The sequence below is a fragment of the Molossus molossus genome, unplaced genomic scaffold (assembly GCF_014108415.1).
Source record: "Molossus molossus isolate mMolMol1 unplaced genomic scaffold, mMolMol1.p scaffold_m16_p_1, whole genome shotgun sequence".
Taxonomy (NCBI): Eukaryota; Metazoa; Chordata; class Mammalia; order Chiroptera; family Molossidae; genus Molossus; species Molossus molossus.
In genome coordinates, this window is record NW_023425344.1 from 4,297,475 (window position 1) to 4,313,797 (window position 16,323).

Genomic DNA, 16,323 nt, shown 5'->3' on the forward strand with positions numbered 1-16,323 from the left:
CTAAAGAACGGGTTCTGCTGCGCTTTCTCAACAGCGCGACTGAAGGTATATCTGCTGCCCTCCTACCCCGGGACGGGAGGGCTTGAATCTTCCCCACCCACACTGAGCGCCCTGGTGAAAGGCCGGCCACCCGCACCTTGGAGAGCCCCTGGCCAAGGCACTAGGAGATGCTCAGTGAATGGAACCTCTCATTATTCCTCATGCATGTCAAGAAATGCAGACCCTGGACCCAGCTCCACAAAACGCCCGCACCTGCTTTTCCTGTTCCAGGAGTTCTTGGAAGAGTGTCCACTGCTGTTTCCGGAAGCGATCCGACTTCCCCAGCTGCAGGGCGGCGTTCTCCCCGGCCTCCTGCCTCCAGTATTCACACTCTGCCTGCGAGAGGCCGGTCACGCCGGGGAGCGTGTGCAGGAACAGGGCCTCCGCAAGCGTCTGGAACGTTTCCACGGTGCTGCGGTACAGCTCCTGAAACCGAGAGCCTCGCGATGAGTACCCGCCAAACGCGGCAGTCCAAAGGATGTGATGCGAAGCACAGACTTCACAGGACTGATGCGGCCTGTGCTCAGGAAGGCAAGGGCCACTCTTAAACCTCAAAGCAAAGAGCTAGACATTATAAAAGGCAACACTGTGTAGTTTAAAAAGAACCAATCAGAATTTTTAGAATTGGAGAATATAGTCCACTTTGATGAACCCAATGCACAGGTGTAATGGCAGCTAGAAACAGCCGAAGAGAGAATTAGTATGCTGGAAGACAGATCAGGGAACATCCAGAACAAAGTCAGGAGAGACTAAGGATGGAAAATATGGAGAAGATAAAGGCATAGAAGATACAATGAGGAAATCCAACATTTTTCATTGGAGTCCCCAAAGGAGAAAAGGGAGAGCCCACGTAGAAGCAATATTTGAAGTGATGATGGCTTAGGAATTTCCCAAAACTGATGACTGACATTCACAGGCACCCGGTCTCAGGCACCCATGTTCTTAGCTGTGATGCTTGCAGGTAAAATTTTTTTTGAAAATGAATTGATGAATAAATTAGTGAATGAGTGCATAAACAGAACCTAGTAAACATAGGGTCACTTTTTGCTACCTTAATAGATAAAATAGTCTTTAAGCAAAAAAAATGTGATTAGAAATGAAGGGATTTATGGCATCTGCTAAAAGGTTTAACTCAGCAGAAAGATGTAAAAGTCTACATGTGTGTGCTCTTAATGTATTACCCAAACCAACGTAATTTGCTACATTAACAGAATAGAGCAGACACATATCATGATGATTATGGGACTAGATGAGGGAAGAGCATTTTACAAAATTTAATTTTCATGCATAAGAAACAGTCTTAGCAAAATAAAAATGGAAAGAAACCTCTTTAATCTGGAAAAAAACAAACAAAAAACTATAGTAAACATTATACCTAAGGGTGGAGACTATAAAACAATATTAAGAAAAATTAAATAAGACTTAAATAAATGTAAGGATGTTTCTGGATTGGAAGATTGATATTGTACAGATGTTAATTACAACCAAAACATCTATAAATTACCAGTGCTAATCAAATTGATGGCTATATCAATAACTATGGAGAACATGGATTGACTCTCCGTCTCTGTCTCTCTCTCTCTCTCTCTATATATATATATATACACACTTTTAAAATATTTTTTCCCTTTATTGATTTTGAGAGAGAGAGGAAAGGAGAGGGAGAGCTAGAGAGAACATGATAGGCCGCCTCCTGCATGCCCCCTACTGGGGATTGGCCCACAATCTGGGCACATGCCATGACCGGGAATTGAACCCATGACCTCTTGGTGCAGGGGTCAGTGCTCAACCACTGATCCACACTGGCCGGGCTACACAGTTATCCCTCGCCACTTCGCGCTTCGACTTTCATGGCTTCACTCTATCGCAGTTTTTTCAAATACTATACTATACTATACTATACTATACTATACTATACTATACTACTATACTACACTACACTATACTATACTGTACTGTACTGTACTATACTATACTGTACTGTACTATACTATTCTATACTATACTATACTACACTACCACTATATACTACTATACTACACTATACTATACTATACTGTACTGTACTATACTATTCTATACTATACTATACTACACTACACTACCACTATACTATTATACTACACTATACTATACTATACTATACTATACTAAACTGTACTGTACTGTACTATACTATTCTATACTATACTATTCTATACTATACTACACTACCACTATACTACTATACTACACTATACTATACTATACTGTACTGTACTATACTATTCTATACTATACTATACTACACTACACTACACTATACTACTATACTACACTATACTATACTGTACTGTACTATACTGTACTATACTATTCTATACTATACTATACTACACTACACTACACTATACTACTATACTACACTATACTATACTATACTGTACTGTATTATACTGTACTATACTATTCTATACTATACTATACTACACTACACTACACTATACTACTATACTACACTATACTATACTATACTGTACTATACTGTACTATACTATTCTATACTATACTGTACTGTACTATTCTATACTATACTGTACTGTACTATACTATTCTATACTATACTATACTATACTACACTACCACTATACTACTATACTACACTATACTGTACTATACTGTACTGTACTATACTATTCTATACTATACTATACTACACTACACTACCACTATACTATTATACTACACTATACTATACTGTACTGTACTGTACTGTACTATACTATTCTATACTATACTGTACTGTACTATACTATTTTATACTATACTATACTATACTACACTACCACTATACTACTAAACTACACTATACTATACTATACTGTACTGTACTATACTGTACTATACTATTCTATACTATACTGTACTGTACTATACTATTCTATACTATACTATACTACACTACCACTATACTACTATACTACACTATACTATACTATACTGTACTGTACTATACTGTACTATACTATTCTATACTATACTGTACTGTACTATACTATTCTATACTATACTATTCTATACTATACTACACTACCACTATACTACTATACTACACTATACTATACTATACTGTACTGTAATATACTGTACTATACTGTACTGTACTATACTATTCTATACTATATTATTCTATACTATACTACACTACCACTATACTACTATACTACACTATACTATACTATACTGTACTATACTATTCTATACTATACTGTACTGTACTATACTATTCTATACTATACTATTCTATACTATACCATACTACACTACCACTATACTACACTATACTATACTATACTATACTGTACTGTACTATTCTATACTATACTATTATATACTATACTATACTACACTACCACTATACTACTATACTACACTATACTATTCTATACTATACTATTCTATATTATTCTATACTATACTATAGTATACTATACTACTATACTACACTATACTATACTACACTACACTATACTGTACTGTACTCTACTATACTATACTACACTACCACTATACTACTATACTACATTATACTATACTATACTATACTGTACTGTACTATACTATTCTATACTGTACCGTACTGTACTATACTATTCTATACTATACTATATACTACTATGCTACACTATACTATACTATACTGTACTATACTATTCTATACTACACTGTACTGTACTATACTATTGTATACTATACTATACTATTCTATACTATACTACTATACTACACTACTCTACTCTACTATTCTATACTATACTATACTACACTACCACTGTACTAATATTCTATTCTATTCTATTCTATTCTATTCTATTCTATACTACTATACTACACTACACTATATTTTAAAAAACCACGACAGAGAAGCCGCGAAACTCGAAGCATGGAGTGGCGAGGGACTACTTATAGTAAATAAAGAATCCTACTTCGTGGAAATTCATTTATCGCGGTAGAGTCTGGAACTGATTAACCACGATAAATGAGGGCCGACTGTACTTATATTTTAATCCTTACCCTAAGGACATGCTTAGGAAGAGGAATGGAGAGAGAGACAGAGAGAGAGATAGACAGAAGCATCAATATGAGAGAGAAACATTGACATGGGATAGAAACATCAGTCGGTCACCTCCCACGTGTGCCCTGAGCAGGAGTCTAACCAGTACCCTTTCAGTGCATAGGTCGAGGCTCAACCAACCGAGCCGGCTGGGCTACGTGTTCTTTAACCCGACAATTCTGCCCAAGAGAAATGCACGTGCCAGCACTTCAAACAGCACCCACAGGGAAGTTTATGTCAGCAGCAGGTAGAAGGTCTAAACTAAGAAGCCACACAAATGTCCATCAACAGGAGAATGGGAGGTGTACCTGTCCCATGGGACAAGGCCAGTGAGGATGAATGAACTGCTACACGCAACAGCACGGATGCATCTCGTATGCACCAAGTCCATGGAAGAAGCTTCACACACAAGAGCACACGCAGGATTCCACTTACATGAAAGCAAAGACTTGCCTTTTTTTTTTCTTTTTTATCCTCACCCAAGGACACTTTTGCATTTATTTTCAGATAAAGCGGGAGGGAGAGAGAGAGGAAGAGAGAGAGAGAAACATCGATGTGAAAGAGACACATAGACTGGCTGCCACTCATAGGACCACAGCCGGGGCCGGGGACAAACTGCAAGCGAGGTATGTGCCCTGAGCGGGAACCGAACCCGGGCCTCTCTCATCCATGGGCCAAACCGGCCAGGGCACAGACCTGCTTTTTTAACGAGCCAGGATATGGCTCCTGTGAGCAGGGAAGGTATCAGGATTAGGAGGGGGTGTGAAGGGGCTTCTGGGATCCTTGTCATCTCTTTCTTCCTCTGGGTGACGGTTTCATAGATGGATTTTTAATAATTCCTTAGTCCATACATTTATGTTCTCTATTTATGCATGTGTGTTACACTTCACAGTAAGACATGGTTTAAAGCTACGAGACTGATCTGCGTGCTCCTCCAGCCTCTGCAAGCCCCCGGTCCCTGCAGGGGCAGGATTTAGACGGTTCCCACCGGGCACTCGAGCCTTCCGTAGCAGTGGCTGGGAGCACGCTTTCTCTTTTTCCTTCATGACTGTCAAACCACAAAAATATGCTGTTTGCAGATTCACGCAAGGTGAACTTTGTAAAACCTACACGGCCCATTAACCGAGGCTCTGTCTCACGAAACACGCGCTGGGTCCCTGGAAAGAGTCACCTCTGGGCGTGTCACACGCTCTGGCAGGCCATGAACAGGGCGCTCTGCTGCCGGCTGGCACACTTCATCCGGGGGTACTGAGAACCGGGATTAATTAGCGGTGTTGCTCTCTGTGCGTGTGTGCAGCTCAGGACAGCGGGGGTGTCCGGGTGGGGACAGCACAGGCCCCGGGACTCAGCCCTATGCTCCCCTCAAACAAGCACAGGGACCCAGGCTGGGCAGACATTCCCTGCGGCTTTGCATCTTCCTCCGGGTCCGCCTCTGCTGCCTGAGGCCAGTGACCAAGGGCTCTCCTGGCTTCTCCCCGCAGAGGGGACTGGGCAGGGAGGGGACGGGGCAGGGAGGGGACGGGGCAGGGAGGGGCGCATCAGGAGCCTGACAAAGGGAGGTGTTTCCTTACCTGTAAAAGGAATGCAGGTCTGTGAGGGCAATGCCTACTTTGAGGGCTGATTATAATATTAGACAGCACAGCACAGAGCAAGCCTCCACCGTCACCCCCCAGTCCCGGCCCTCCGGCCCGGCCCCCATCATGCCCCCGATCCCAGCCCCCTATCACAGTCCCCCCATCACGACCCTGTCATGGCCCCCCATCCCAGCCCCCTATCACAGTCCCCCCATCACGACCCTGTCATGGCCCCCCATCCCAGCCCCCTATCACAGTCCCCCCATCACGACCCTGTCATGGCCCCCCATCCCAGCCCCCTATCACAGTCCCCCCATCACGACCCTGTCATGGCCCCCCATCCCAGCCCCCTATCACAGTCCCCCCATCATGACCCTGTCATGGCCCCCCATCCCAGCCCCCTATCATAGTCCCCCCATCACGGCCCCCCTATCCCGCTCCCCCGTCATGGCCCCCATCACAGTCCCCCCATCACATCCCCCCATCACATCCCCTGTCACGCCTCCCCCATCACAGCCCCCCCATCACGACCCTGTCATGGCCCCCCATCCCAGCCCCCTATCACAGTCCCCCCATCACGGCCTCCCTATCACGACCCCCCCGTCATGGCCCCCCATCACGGCCTCCCCGTCACATCCCCCCATCACGTCCCCTGTCACGCCTCCCCCCTCATGGCCCCCCTCCGTCAGGACCCCCCCAACATAGCACCCCAGTCACAGCCTCTGCCACATAATTTTGCAGCCTCTACCCCCGGGAGTGGGAGGGGGAAGGACCTTCCTGTCCTTTGCCGTGGGGCTCAGTCATGTGACTTGTGGTGGCCAATGAAACGACGTGGTGCGGAGCTGCTAACATGCAGGCTAGACCTCCCGCTCTGCCGTGGGAAGCTCACTTCCAGGCTGGCCCCTGGTCCTGGGAGGAAGTGAGAGGCAGGTGGGCGCTGTCAGTCCAGCCCAGCTGAGACCCGCTAACCTCTGCCAAGGCACAGACCGCGAGAACTGGCCGTGGTCATGTTCAGCCACTGGGTTTGGGTGTCTCGCTGCACGAGACATGGGGTGAGTCTTCTCATACCCGTGTCGTGAGTCTGACACGTCGCAGAGGTCTTCTACAACCGTGCTATCAGGATGCATTTCCTCCCGGCGCTCACAGGTTCCTCGCACACGCCTCTGAGTGCTTGCTCCGGGCTCTGCACCCGGGACACGGCAGTGACCGGGCAGTGTGGACCCTGACCTTAGGGAGTGCACCGCCCAGTGGGGGCAGGCGTTGCTAGGACAAGTGTGATGGGGGGAGGTGGAAGCCCCAGGGACAGACAGGGAATCTAACTGGTCTGCAGAGGGGTCAAGAAGGGCTCTCTGAAGAAGTGACTTTTAACTAAGAAAGAACAAGCAAAATGCCACAATGGAGGGCAGAGTGTGTCAGGCAGTGAAAAAGCACAAGCAAAGGCCCTGGGGTAGGAGGGACCAGGCACCTTTGGGGAGCTGAGGGATGTCTGAGTTTGGCTGGAAAAAATCGAGCAAGGGACCCGACGCCAGAGAGATGGTCAGCGGGCTAGGGTGGGGTTCCTGTGGGCTGTCAGGGGGGCGGTTCTCCTGGATCAGACAAGGTGGGTCTTTTGGGCCAAGTCAGACAGGTCTTGTGGGTCAGGTCACGTGGGAGCTTCACAGACCAGGCTGGGCGGTCATTAAGGGTGTTAGTCTCTATCCTGAGGGCTATGGGGGGCATTTTGGGGTGTAAGGTGGGTTCTTTCATATGGTCGCTCTGCAAGGAAGGCAGGTAAGACTTCCTGGGCCAGACAGGCTGTGAGAGCAGCCGGGCACACAGCGGGCACACAGCGGGCACGCAGCGGGCACACAGCGGGCACACAGCGGGCACGCAGCGGGCACGCAGCTGGAGGGCCCACGCGTGGTCTGCCTGCCTCCCGAGCCGCCCCTCCCCCTCACACTCTGGAGGCGAGTGGTGGGGGCGGCTAAAGTCAGGAGGGTGCAGTCAGCCAGCAGGCAGTACCATGAGGTTCTGGCAAACTATAAAGAAAGAAAACATGAATTATGCACGCCAACCGCTTCAGTAAGTTAACACGGAGCCAGGCTGCCTGAGCTCTGGCAGGACACCAAGGCTCGAGTGAGCGTCCCTGGTCGGCAACACGCCGTGTGTGAGGTCACACGCCATTGTCGGTCAGTGGTGTGCACGCGTCCCCTGGGACAGGCCACGGACGCCTCACGCCAGGCACTCGGCTGACTTTCACCTGTACCCTGTGCAGTAACAACCGGTGACTGTGAGGACAGCTCTGTGGGAGTCCTTCAGAGCATTAGACCTGGGTGTCCTTGGGGACACCTGAACGGCACGGGGATCAGAGCGAGGGATGCCCTGGAGACAGCTCGTGAGCCCCCCTCAGTGCCTGCTCCTTCTGTCCTTTGAGGACGGTTTCACTGTCTCTGGTTTTCCTCACCCTGACCCTCGTGAGAACCCGCAGCTGAGAAGCCTCAAGCGTGGCAGGTGTCACGTCGTCACACTCTCCCAGGGGCCTCTTGGGAGTCGGCGCAGGAGTGGCACAGAAAGGAAGTCCCAGTGAACCGGCGGGGTGCCTGGCAGGGCTCTGCGGCCCCCCCCCCCCCCCCAGCTCTGGGCTCGCTTCAGACGCTCTTTGTGAGCCGCCGAGACGGGTCCTTCAGTGGCATCCATCTCGGTCAAGCTGAGACCTGACTGTTTGTTTAAAGGTCAAGAGACAGTGGGAATTTAATTTGAAAGATGCACTACTCTCGGCAGCTGGAGGACCGTGAGGTGGTCATCAGCTTTATGGAGCAGCCGCCGTGCCCACAGTGTCATGGTGGGTGTCTTGGCTACAGAAAGGCCTCGGTTTGACTGGGTCTGGGAAAGAGCCAGCAGGGCTGGAGGGCGAGTTACCTCCAGAGCATATCCTGTGCACCACGCCCTCCCGTGCACAAGCGTCCTCCCGTGCACATGCGTCCTCCTGTGCACATGCGTCCTCCCGTGCACACACGCCCTCCCGTGCACGTGCCCCCTCCTGTGTACACACCCTCCTGTGCACACAAGCCCTCCCGCGCACACACCCTCCCGTGCACATGCGTCCTCCTGTGCACACACGCCCTCCCGTGCACGTGCCCCCTCCTGTGTACACACCCTCCTGTGCACACGCCCTCCCATACACGCACCGTCCCACGCACACGCCCTCCCGTACACACATGCCCTCCCGTGCACACGCCCTCACATACACGCACCCTCCTGTGTACACGCCCCCTCCCGTGTACACACCCTCCCATGTACACGCTCTCTCGTGCACATCCTCGACAGTGAAACGCATCTGTGCCTGACGCGTTTCTGGCTCTGCACATGCAGGCCTATCTACACCCCCGGAGAGTACTCTGCAGACAGCTTATTATCCCTATTTCAGTGGAGAAGGCTGAGATGTTGACCATCGAAACAGACCCCGCTCCCACACTTTCTCGCCGCCCCCATCTGCGCCTTCCCAGCCAGGCCCCCAGTGGCTCTTGCCTGGACCACGCGATGCCTCCCCAGTCTCCCGCCCCAGCTCTGCCCGACACTGCCGTCTGCCCAGTCCTTGGGAAACATGAGGCAGATCACTCTAGGCCTTCGGGGTCCTGGGCCCAGGAGGACGCGAGGTTCCCACAAACATGCAGATGCTAAGGAGTCTCGGCCGGCCCACCTGGAGGCCACACACCTGGCAGAGCGCAGCCACCGCCTCGGTGGCTCTCAGGTTCTCCTCTTCCTCCAGGTCGCTGCGCGCCCACCGCTGCCTCTCCAGGACCTCGTGGAAAGCCTGTGAGCAACAGCAGGGCCTGAATCTGATAGAAAACGCAGCTTTTTCCAGAAAAATCTCTCCACCTGACCCCTGCCTCTCGGATTGAAAGGATGTTTGATGTATACACAAAGAGCGAGGCCAGGGTGGTGGCTTCAGCACCTTGCAAACTGGGGCCTAGGCGAGGACCAGCGAGACCGCCCCCCGGGAAAACCGCAGCCGGTAGGTGGGGGTGCCGCCAGGCCGCCGTGACTGCTCTCCTGGACAGAAGCCACTGGCCGCAGTCTGACCTAGCTGCTGGGAAGTACTGCCGCACCCTGGGAGACCCGCCGCGGAGCCCTCCCCACCCTGCGCTGGCCAGCAGCTGGGGATGCAGCGCTCAGGGGACCCAGGGGACTCAGGTCACCGGCTGACCCACGGGAGGCCGAGAACTGCCCTCCCGTCCGCTGAACTCCAGAGCCTCCCGCTTCCCATGCAGGGACAGGGCCTGAGCCACACCACGGTCGGCCCGCGTGGCTGCTCCCGGGAGGAGTGTGCCCTGCGACGCGCAGCTGAGTCCGGGCAGGTCACCTGGAGGAGCTCCTCGGGGTCAGCGGTCAGCGGCGCAGCAGCCAGGAGGCTCGTCCGTGCGTCGGCTTGGGCCAGCGCGAGCTCGGCCATCCCCTCCTCCTGGCGCACCCGGGCCGCCTGGACCAGGCCTCTGCCTCGCTGGACGAACTCTGCAGTGGAAACAAGCCGCAGGTGACTCTCCGAACCCGCCGCGGGCCGTGTCTGCGAGAGGGGGCGACGGCAGGGGCGAGTTCCGATTCATTTTCCCCTGTTCATTCCCACACGTGTGCTTCCGGAGGGCTGGGGGTGGCGCCTCCCAAGCCATGGCCCCACTTTGGTTGAGGGACCCCCCTGGGCCCAGGCTCAGGGTGCCACAGAGACATTTTAGCGGCTACGCAGGCGGGCGGCCAACCTGACCGGAGACGAGCGAGAGGCGGTTCCTGGGGAAGAGAGTGAGGGAGGCGCAGGTGGCCCGAGGAGGACAGGTGACAGGAGGGGACAGACCTAAGTCTGCAGGAGCACAGTGCTGTTCCAGGTGGGGGTTGGGATTCAGAGAGCACGAGAGTGAGTGGTTAGAGCAGCAGCCCAGGAGGCGGTCCGAGGGCAGTGTCCCTGTGTCTGGGGCAGGTGAGCTGGGGGAAAGGGACTGGGGTCTACACAGACCCTGCCCACCGGGTCACCTGGTCCCGGCGGCATGCATGCCAAGTACAGCGCCCGGCTGCGGTCTGCCGGTGACCGGGACCCCGCCCTGCTCCCAAGTTGCTCTGAACTATGTCCCCTCGAATTCATATGGTGCAGCCCTAAATTCCATGCGACTGTATTTGGGGATGGGGCCTTTAAGGAGGCCATAAAGGTTAAATGAGGTCATTATAGTCAAATGAGGTCATAAGGGCGGGGTTAAGTGAGGTCATAAGGGTTAAATGAGGTCATAGGGTGGGGCCCTGACCAGGGCTGGTGCCTGAGAAGAGGAAGCATGTGAGGAGGCCTCTCTGCCACGTGAGGGCACAGAGGGCACTGTGTGCAGGCAGGAAGCGGGCCCTCGCCGGGCACCAAATCAGCGGGCACACTGATCTGGACGTCCAGCTTCCTGAGCTGTGAGAAACACATGTCGGTCGTTCAGCCCCGTCTGTGGCATCTTGTTATCATGACCAAGACACCCGGAGACTCGCTGGCCCTGTGGGGTGCAGGCTGTGTGGGTGTCAGAACCTGCTGGGAACTTGTGGGGCACACAGATGCCCTAGAGACGCCCCGACAAGACCCAAGAGCCCCCGACTGAGCTTCCGTCCATGCCCGGGGCACGCGCAGCCTCGGATCAGCACCATGGGCTCTTGCCCAGGGGATGACGAAGCTGGCGAGAGGTGGTACCTGCCCTGCAGGTAAAAGGCCAGAGTTCCTCCTTGTGGGCCCCACTGAAGGTCTGACTGGACGGTCTCGGGTACCCTGGTGTCTTGAGCCCTTAGCTGACATTTCCAGAGTCGGCCCAGGAGCAGGAGTGTGTGGGAAACGCTACGCCAGCGCCCTCTCCTGCCTTGCACACCCCACCCGGCCGCTGCAGGGCCCCGTGACTCATGCAGGGCTGTGGCTGCAGTGAGGGGCACACATGTCACCTCTGGGCATCTCCAGCCTCCTTCGCCTCCTGCGTGTTCCAAGTGGCTCCATGGCCGGACACTGGGGTCTCTGTGAGCCGGAATCACCGACCATGAAATGGAGCAGGACAGCCCTGACCAAGGAGGCAGCCCTTGTTCACCCCGATTTATGGGGAAGGCAAGCGAGGCTAGAGGATTTAAGTGACTGGTTCCCAAGGGCAGAACTGGGACACCTGCAGCAAGTGCTGTCCCCCAGCCCTGCCCCCCACGGCCCACAGCCGTGGCCCGGGCCCTGCAGAGGCTCGCTCACCCCTGCTGAAGCGCTCGGCCTCCTCCCAGAAGGCCTTGTGCTGCTGGGTCAACAGTTCCTCCTTCTGCCGCCCGGACAGCCGGCCCTGGACGGTCAGCAGGTCCAGGCTGCGGGAGATGGCGGCTAGCCGGCACCTGGTCTCCTCCTGGATCTGCAGCTTCAGGAACTCGATCGTCTTTGCCATGTGCACCTGGCCCAATGTTCTCTCCAGGATGTCCTGAGAGGAGACACACCGGGCATTAGGTTGGGACATCTGGGGTCGGTGCTCAGCCGTGGGGTCTGTTAAAAGCAGCAGGCTCTGTCTGGCCCCCGCCTCCCTAAACAAAGTGGTTCCTTCTGAGCCTCCTGTGTCTGCTCCTCAATGGGGACCCCATCGTCCCTCGTGGGAACGTGGCGAGGCCGTCGCCAGGCCACACAGGCACAGTGCTCACTCCCAAGGGCTCCACGGAGGGCCACTGTTCTGGGAAGGAATCCCACATGCGCTGAAGCCCGAGTTGGAAAACCCACCTTTCTTACAGCAGTCCCTCCCCCAGCCCACCGGGCCTCTGGCTGCCCCAGCTCGGGGAGAGACAACGGCCACCGGGGTCCTGGCCTCTGTGCCCGAGAGCCCGAGCGCTGGGGATTCGGGAGACTCTGGAGAACTGGCCCCACCCTGCACTACCGCGTTACTCTTCCTTAGGACGCCACTCTTGGAAAAACGCCTCCCCCACACGGAAATGCTGACAGAGGCAGAGGGGCCTGCAGGGCAGCACGCTGGTCCTTCCGTCTCAGACAGAAGATGCTCACTGTTGAGTGAGAACCAGGACGACAGAGGGAGCAGGGATGTGGCCTGTGGATCACGTTACAGCTCCAGGCCTGTGTCCTTTCCCACCTCGCCACGGCCCCACCGCTACCTGGCACCAGCAGAGGCCTGTGTGCGCCCGGCCCCCTCTCCCCCGGGCCTGCAATCCTGCCTCGTTCAGATTCCCCTCTCTATCCCCTTCCCGCCAACCCACAGTCACTCTGCCCTGCGCTTCTGCCCCCTCGGGCCCCGCCCCTCATGGCAGGCGGGCCTTTCTGAGATGCAGACCAGGCTTTGTGGTCCCCTGGCCCAAACCCTCTCGTCACTGCCCTCAGACCAAGTCCAGACTCCAGGGCCCTTCAGGACCAGGCCTGGCTCAGTCCCCGGCCCTGTTCCACATTCCTGCTGACTCCTGGCTGCCCAGACACCGCTGGCCGCTCTGCCAGGCCTTTGCACACGCAGGGCCCTCCTCCCGGGCACCTTCCCTGCCTCCTCTTACTAACTCCACTGCTGGCCAGGCCCTACTCATGTGAACAGGCTCTGCTCTCCCGCACCCCCACCGCACCCCTCCTCTGCTCCACCGCCCACGTGCTTCTGTCTGGAAGGAACTGAACCTGACAGACCTTGGAGGCAGGGCCTGGTCTGAGCCTCCACGGCCCAGCCTGGGCCTCACTGTTGGCTGAGCTGCTCTGGTCTGTGTTCTCTCGACACGAATAATGACCCCCCAATTACAGACAAGGATGCTGAGGTTTATCCCCGAAGGCCACACAAGTAGTCCAAGGCACAGGGGCTTTGAACCTTCCTCTCCCCCAGTGAAACAAATCTGCCAGCAGCCAGGAGCCATGACCACTAGAGGGCGTGGGAGGATAATTGCTCTGTGCTGTGTGGCAGACAGGAGGCCCTTGCCCTGGCCCAGGCACATCTCTGCTGTAGCACCTGAGGCCCTCCCAGCTCATAGGGACAGTGCAACCTCTGGGTTTATATTCAAGGAAAGATGGGAGCAGGGAGGGGTGAGCCTGAACAGAGGGGCGCCAGATGGAGGACAGGAGGACCAGAGGGACATCCGGCAAGGCCATGGTGGCTCTGAGAGTGAATGTAGCCGAGTCCTCAAGAGTGCCTGGGCTCAGACCTGGCTCCACCCCTCAGAGCTGCGTCCTCCTCTGACCCCTCATTTACAGAGGTTCTGGGAGGGTGACATAAATGACAGTGTGGAATGCATTTGAGACAATAACCCAAGCACAACACTGCTCTGGGATGCACTGTTCTCCACCATCCACAGCAAGTTCACGTCACTTGTGCCGGCCATCTTTCTCGAGCGTCCTGAGAGACTGATTCTGATGACTGTTAGGGCCTACTGCAGGGCTCTGTTCCGTTCCAGGTCCACCTGCCCCGGCCAAAATGCTCAGATGCCGGCCCAAGAGTGGAAATTCCTCTAGAGTGTATCAACAACATATTCCTAGACAATTACAGTGGGGGATGTGCAGGTGCAGGTAGAGCTCATCCGTCCCCCTTCTGCACAGACACAAACTGCAGCCCTTTCCAGGCATCATTGCGAAGATTAGCTTATGTCTGTTTTGTCTGCTGACCTGTGGCCTGCAGCAGCTGAACCATGAACACACATGCACAACTCCCATGTATGCTTCTGTTCCAAAGGCCTCACGTGTAGTCTACTGTTGAACACTCTCAGATCAGAGGCTACTCTGATCCCATTTTACAGATAATGAAATGGAGTCACAGAGAGGTTGTGTAACTGCCCAAGGTCACACAGCTAATAAGTGGCAGGATGGTGGTATGTGCTCAGGTTTTTGGCTCAACTCTGCAATACCATTTCTGTAACAATGTGGGCACACAGTAGGTGCTTGCTGAATGTTGGCTGAAAGACGAGCATACTGAGAACCTGGATAATCCCTTCCATTCTTCCTGTTTGGAAATTTCTGGCTAATACTTGGGCCAGAGTCAGCTAAGGATACATTTCTTTTTCCTGCATTAATATCCTGCTGACAGGATAAAAATTAAATAAAAAGAAGAGGAAAAGTCTTTCTCTTTGTTGAGCATCCATATCAATAGCTCAATCAAATTAAAAACCCAGCTCAAAGAGGCTTGGACAGCAAACCAGGAAGCTTGGGGCGTGAGCTCGGTGACACCATCAGACAGGGTGGGCTCCTAGGTGAGTCAGCAGCAGGTCCTTTTCTTTCACTGTGAACATAACATCTGCCTACCTTTCAGCTGAGGCAGAAAAGGGGACCCGTGTGCAGGATGGGAAAGCACATACCAAGTTCTCCAATGGCTGTGTGTTCAGGGGCACTGTTAACATGCCCCAGTGACCGGGGTGTGGGGGAGGTCCTGCCCCTCTACCCAGCTCCCAGGGGATGCTGAGGCTGCGGGCTGCAGACCACACTGCAGGAGACGGTTGAGGAGAAGCAGCAGGAGTCCACCCTGGCCCTGCAGGACCTGCTCTGAGGTCTGAGGAGCTGTGCCTCTGAGCCGAGGCAGGGTGGTGCTGGAGGTTTCTGAGCCAGGTGTCACCCGGGCAGGTGCACAGGTCTGAAATGTAATGCATGAGTTCCCCAGGTCAGAGGAAGGGGAGACGGGTGCACCATGCCCTGGGCCTTGCACTCAGTAGGTTGAGCCCAAGACCTCCACATAGAAATCCCCCCGTGATTAGGGTATTACAGGTCACCGAGCACTTCCCCGGGTCTGTCTGTGACAACTCCTAGGACCACTCTTTCATAAACAGAGTAACTGGAACTCAGAGAGGTTAGGTAACCAGTTCGAGATAACACAGCTCCCAGTGTCTGGGCCTAGATTCAAAGTCGGATTTGCAGCTTCCTCTACACAGATGGTTTGTATCCTAACTACACCTTAGAACTGTGTGGGGAGTTTTAAAACCAGCAAGACCAGGGCCTCTACTTCAAACCAATCAGACTGGATCTCTGGCCATGAGGCCCAGGCACAGACAGTTTTTAAAAGCTCCCTAGATGATTCATGAAGCAGTCAGGAGAGGAAACCAAAGCTCCATCCACATCCGTGGGTGTCAACTATGACTGCTCGCCATGGTCACCTGAGCTCTAAAAACCCCAGACTGATTAAATCAGAATCTCTGGGCTGGGGACTCATCTGGGACACAAGCATCAGCACTTTTTAAAGCTCCCCAGATAATTTCAATGTGCAGCCAGGGTTGAGAAATAGTGGTCTGTGCTGCAGGATCATGGAGCTGGCCAGCATCTTCACACCTGGGACAGAGGGATGGAGGGATGGAGGGAGGGAGGGATAGAGGGAGGGAGGGATGGAGGGAGGGATGGATGGAGGGAGAGATGGATGGAAGGATGGATGATGGATGGATGGAAGGTTGGATGGAAGGAAGGAAGGAAGGAAGAATGGATGAATTGAAGGATGGATGGATGGATGATAGATGATGGATGGAAGGAAAGAAGGAAGGAAGGAAGGAAGGAAGGAAGGAAGGAAGGAAGGAAGGAAGGAAGGAGAATGGATGATGGATGATAGATGATAGATGAATGGAAGGAATAACGGGAGGGAGGGAGGAAGGGAGGAAGAGAAGGAAGTAAGGAAGGAAGATGGATGGATGATGGATGATAGACGATGGATGGATGGAAGGAAG

The 16,323-nt window shown here is 53.3% G+C and overlaps 1 protein-coding gene across 1 annotated transcript in view; it reads right to left on the bottom strand.

The window, feature by feature from the left end:
- EVC (EvC ciliary complex subunit 1) overlaps window positions 1–16,323 on the bottom strand; it is a 52,940-nt gene that overhangs the window by 18,815 nt on the left and 17,802 nt on the right. The window contains exons 9-12 of the mRNA XM_036281165.1: window positions 11,924–12,140; window positions 10,049–10,197; window positions 9,401–9,499; window positions 253–465 (exon numbers count right to left, since the gene is read on the bottom strand). Coding sequence (XP_036137058.1) covers window positions 253–465; window positions 9,401–9,499; window positions 10,049–10,197; window positions 11,924–12,140 — 678 coding nt within the window. The remainder of the gene's footprint in view (window positions 1–252; window positions 466–9,400; window positions 9,500–10,048; window positions 10,198–11,923; window positions 12,141–16,323) is intronic.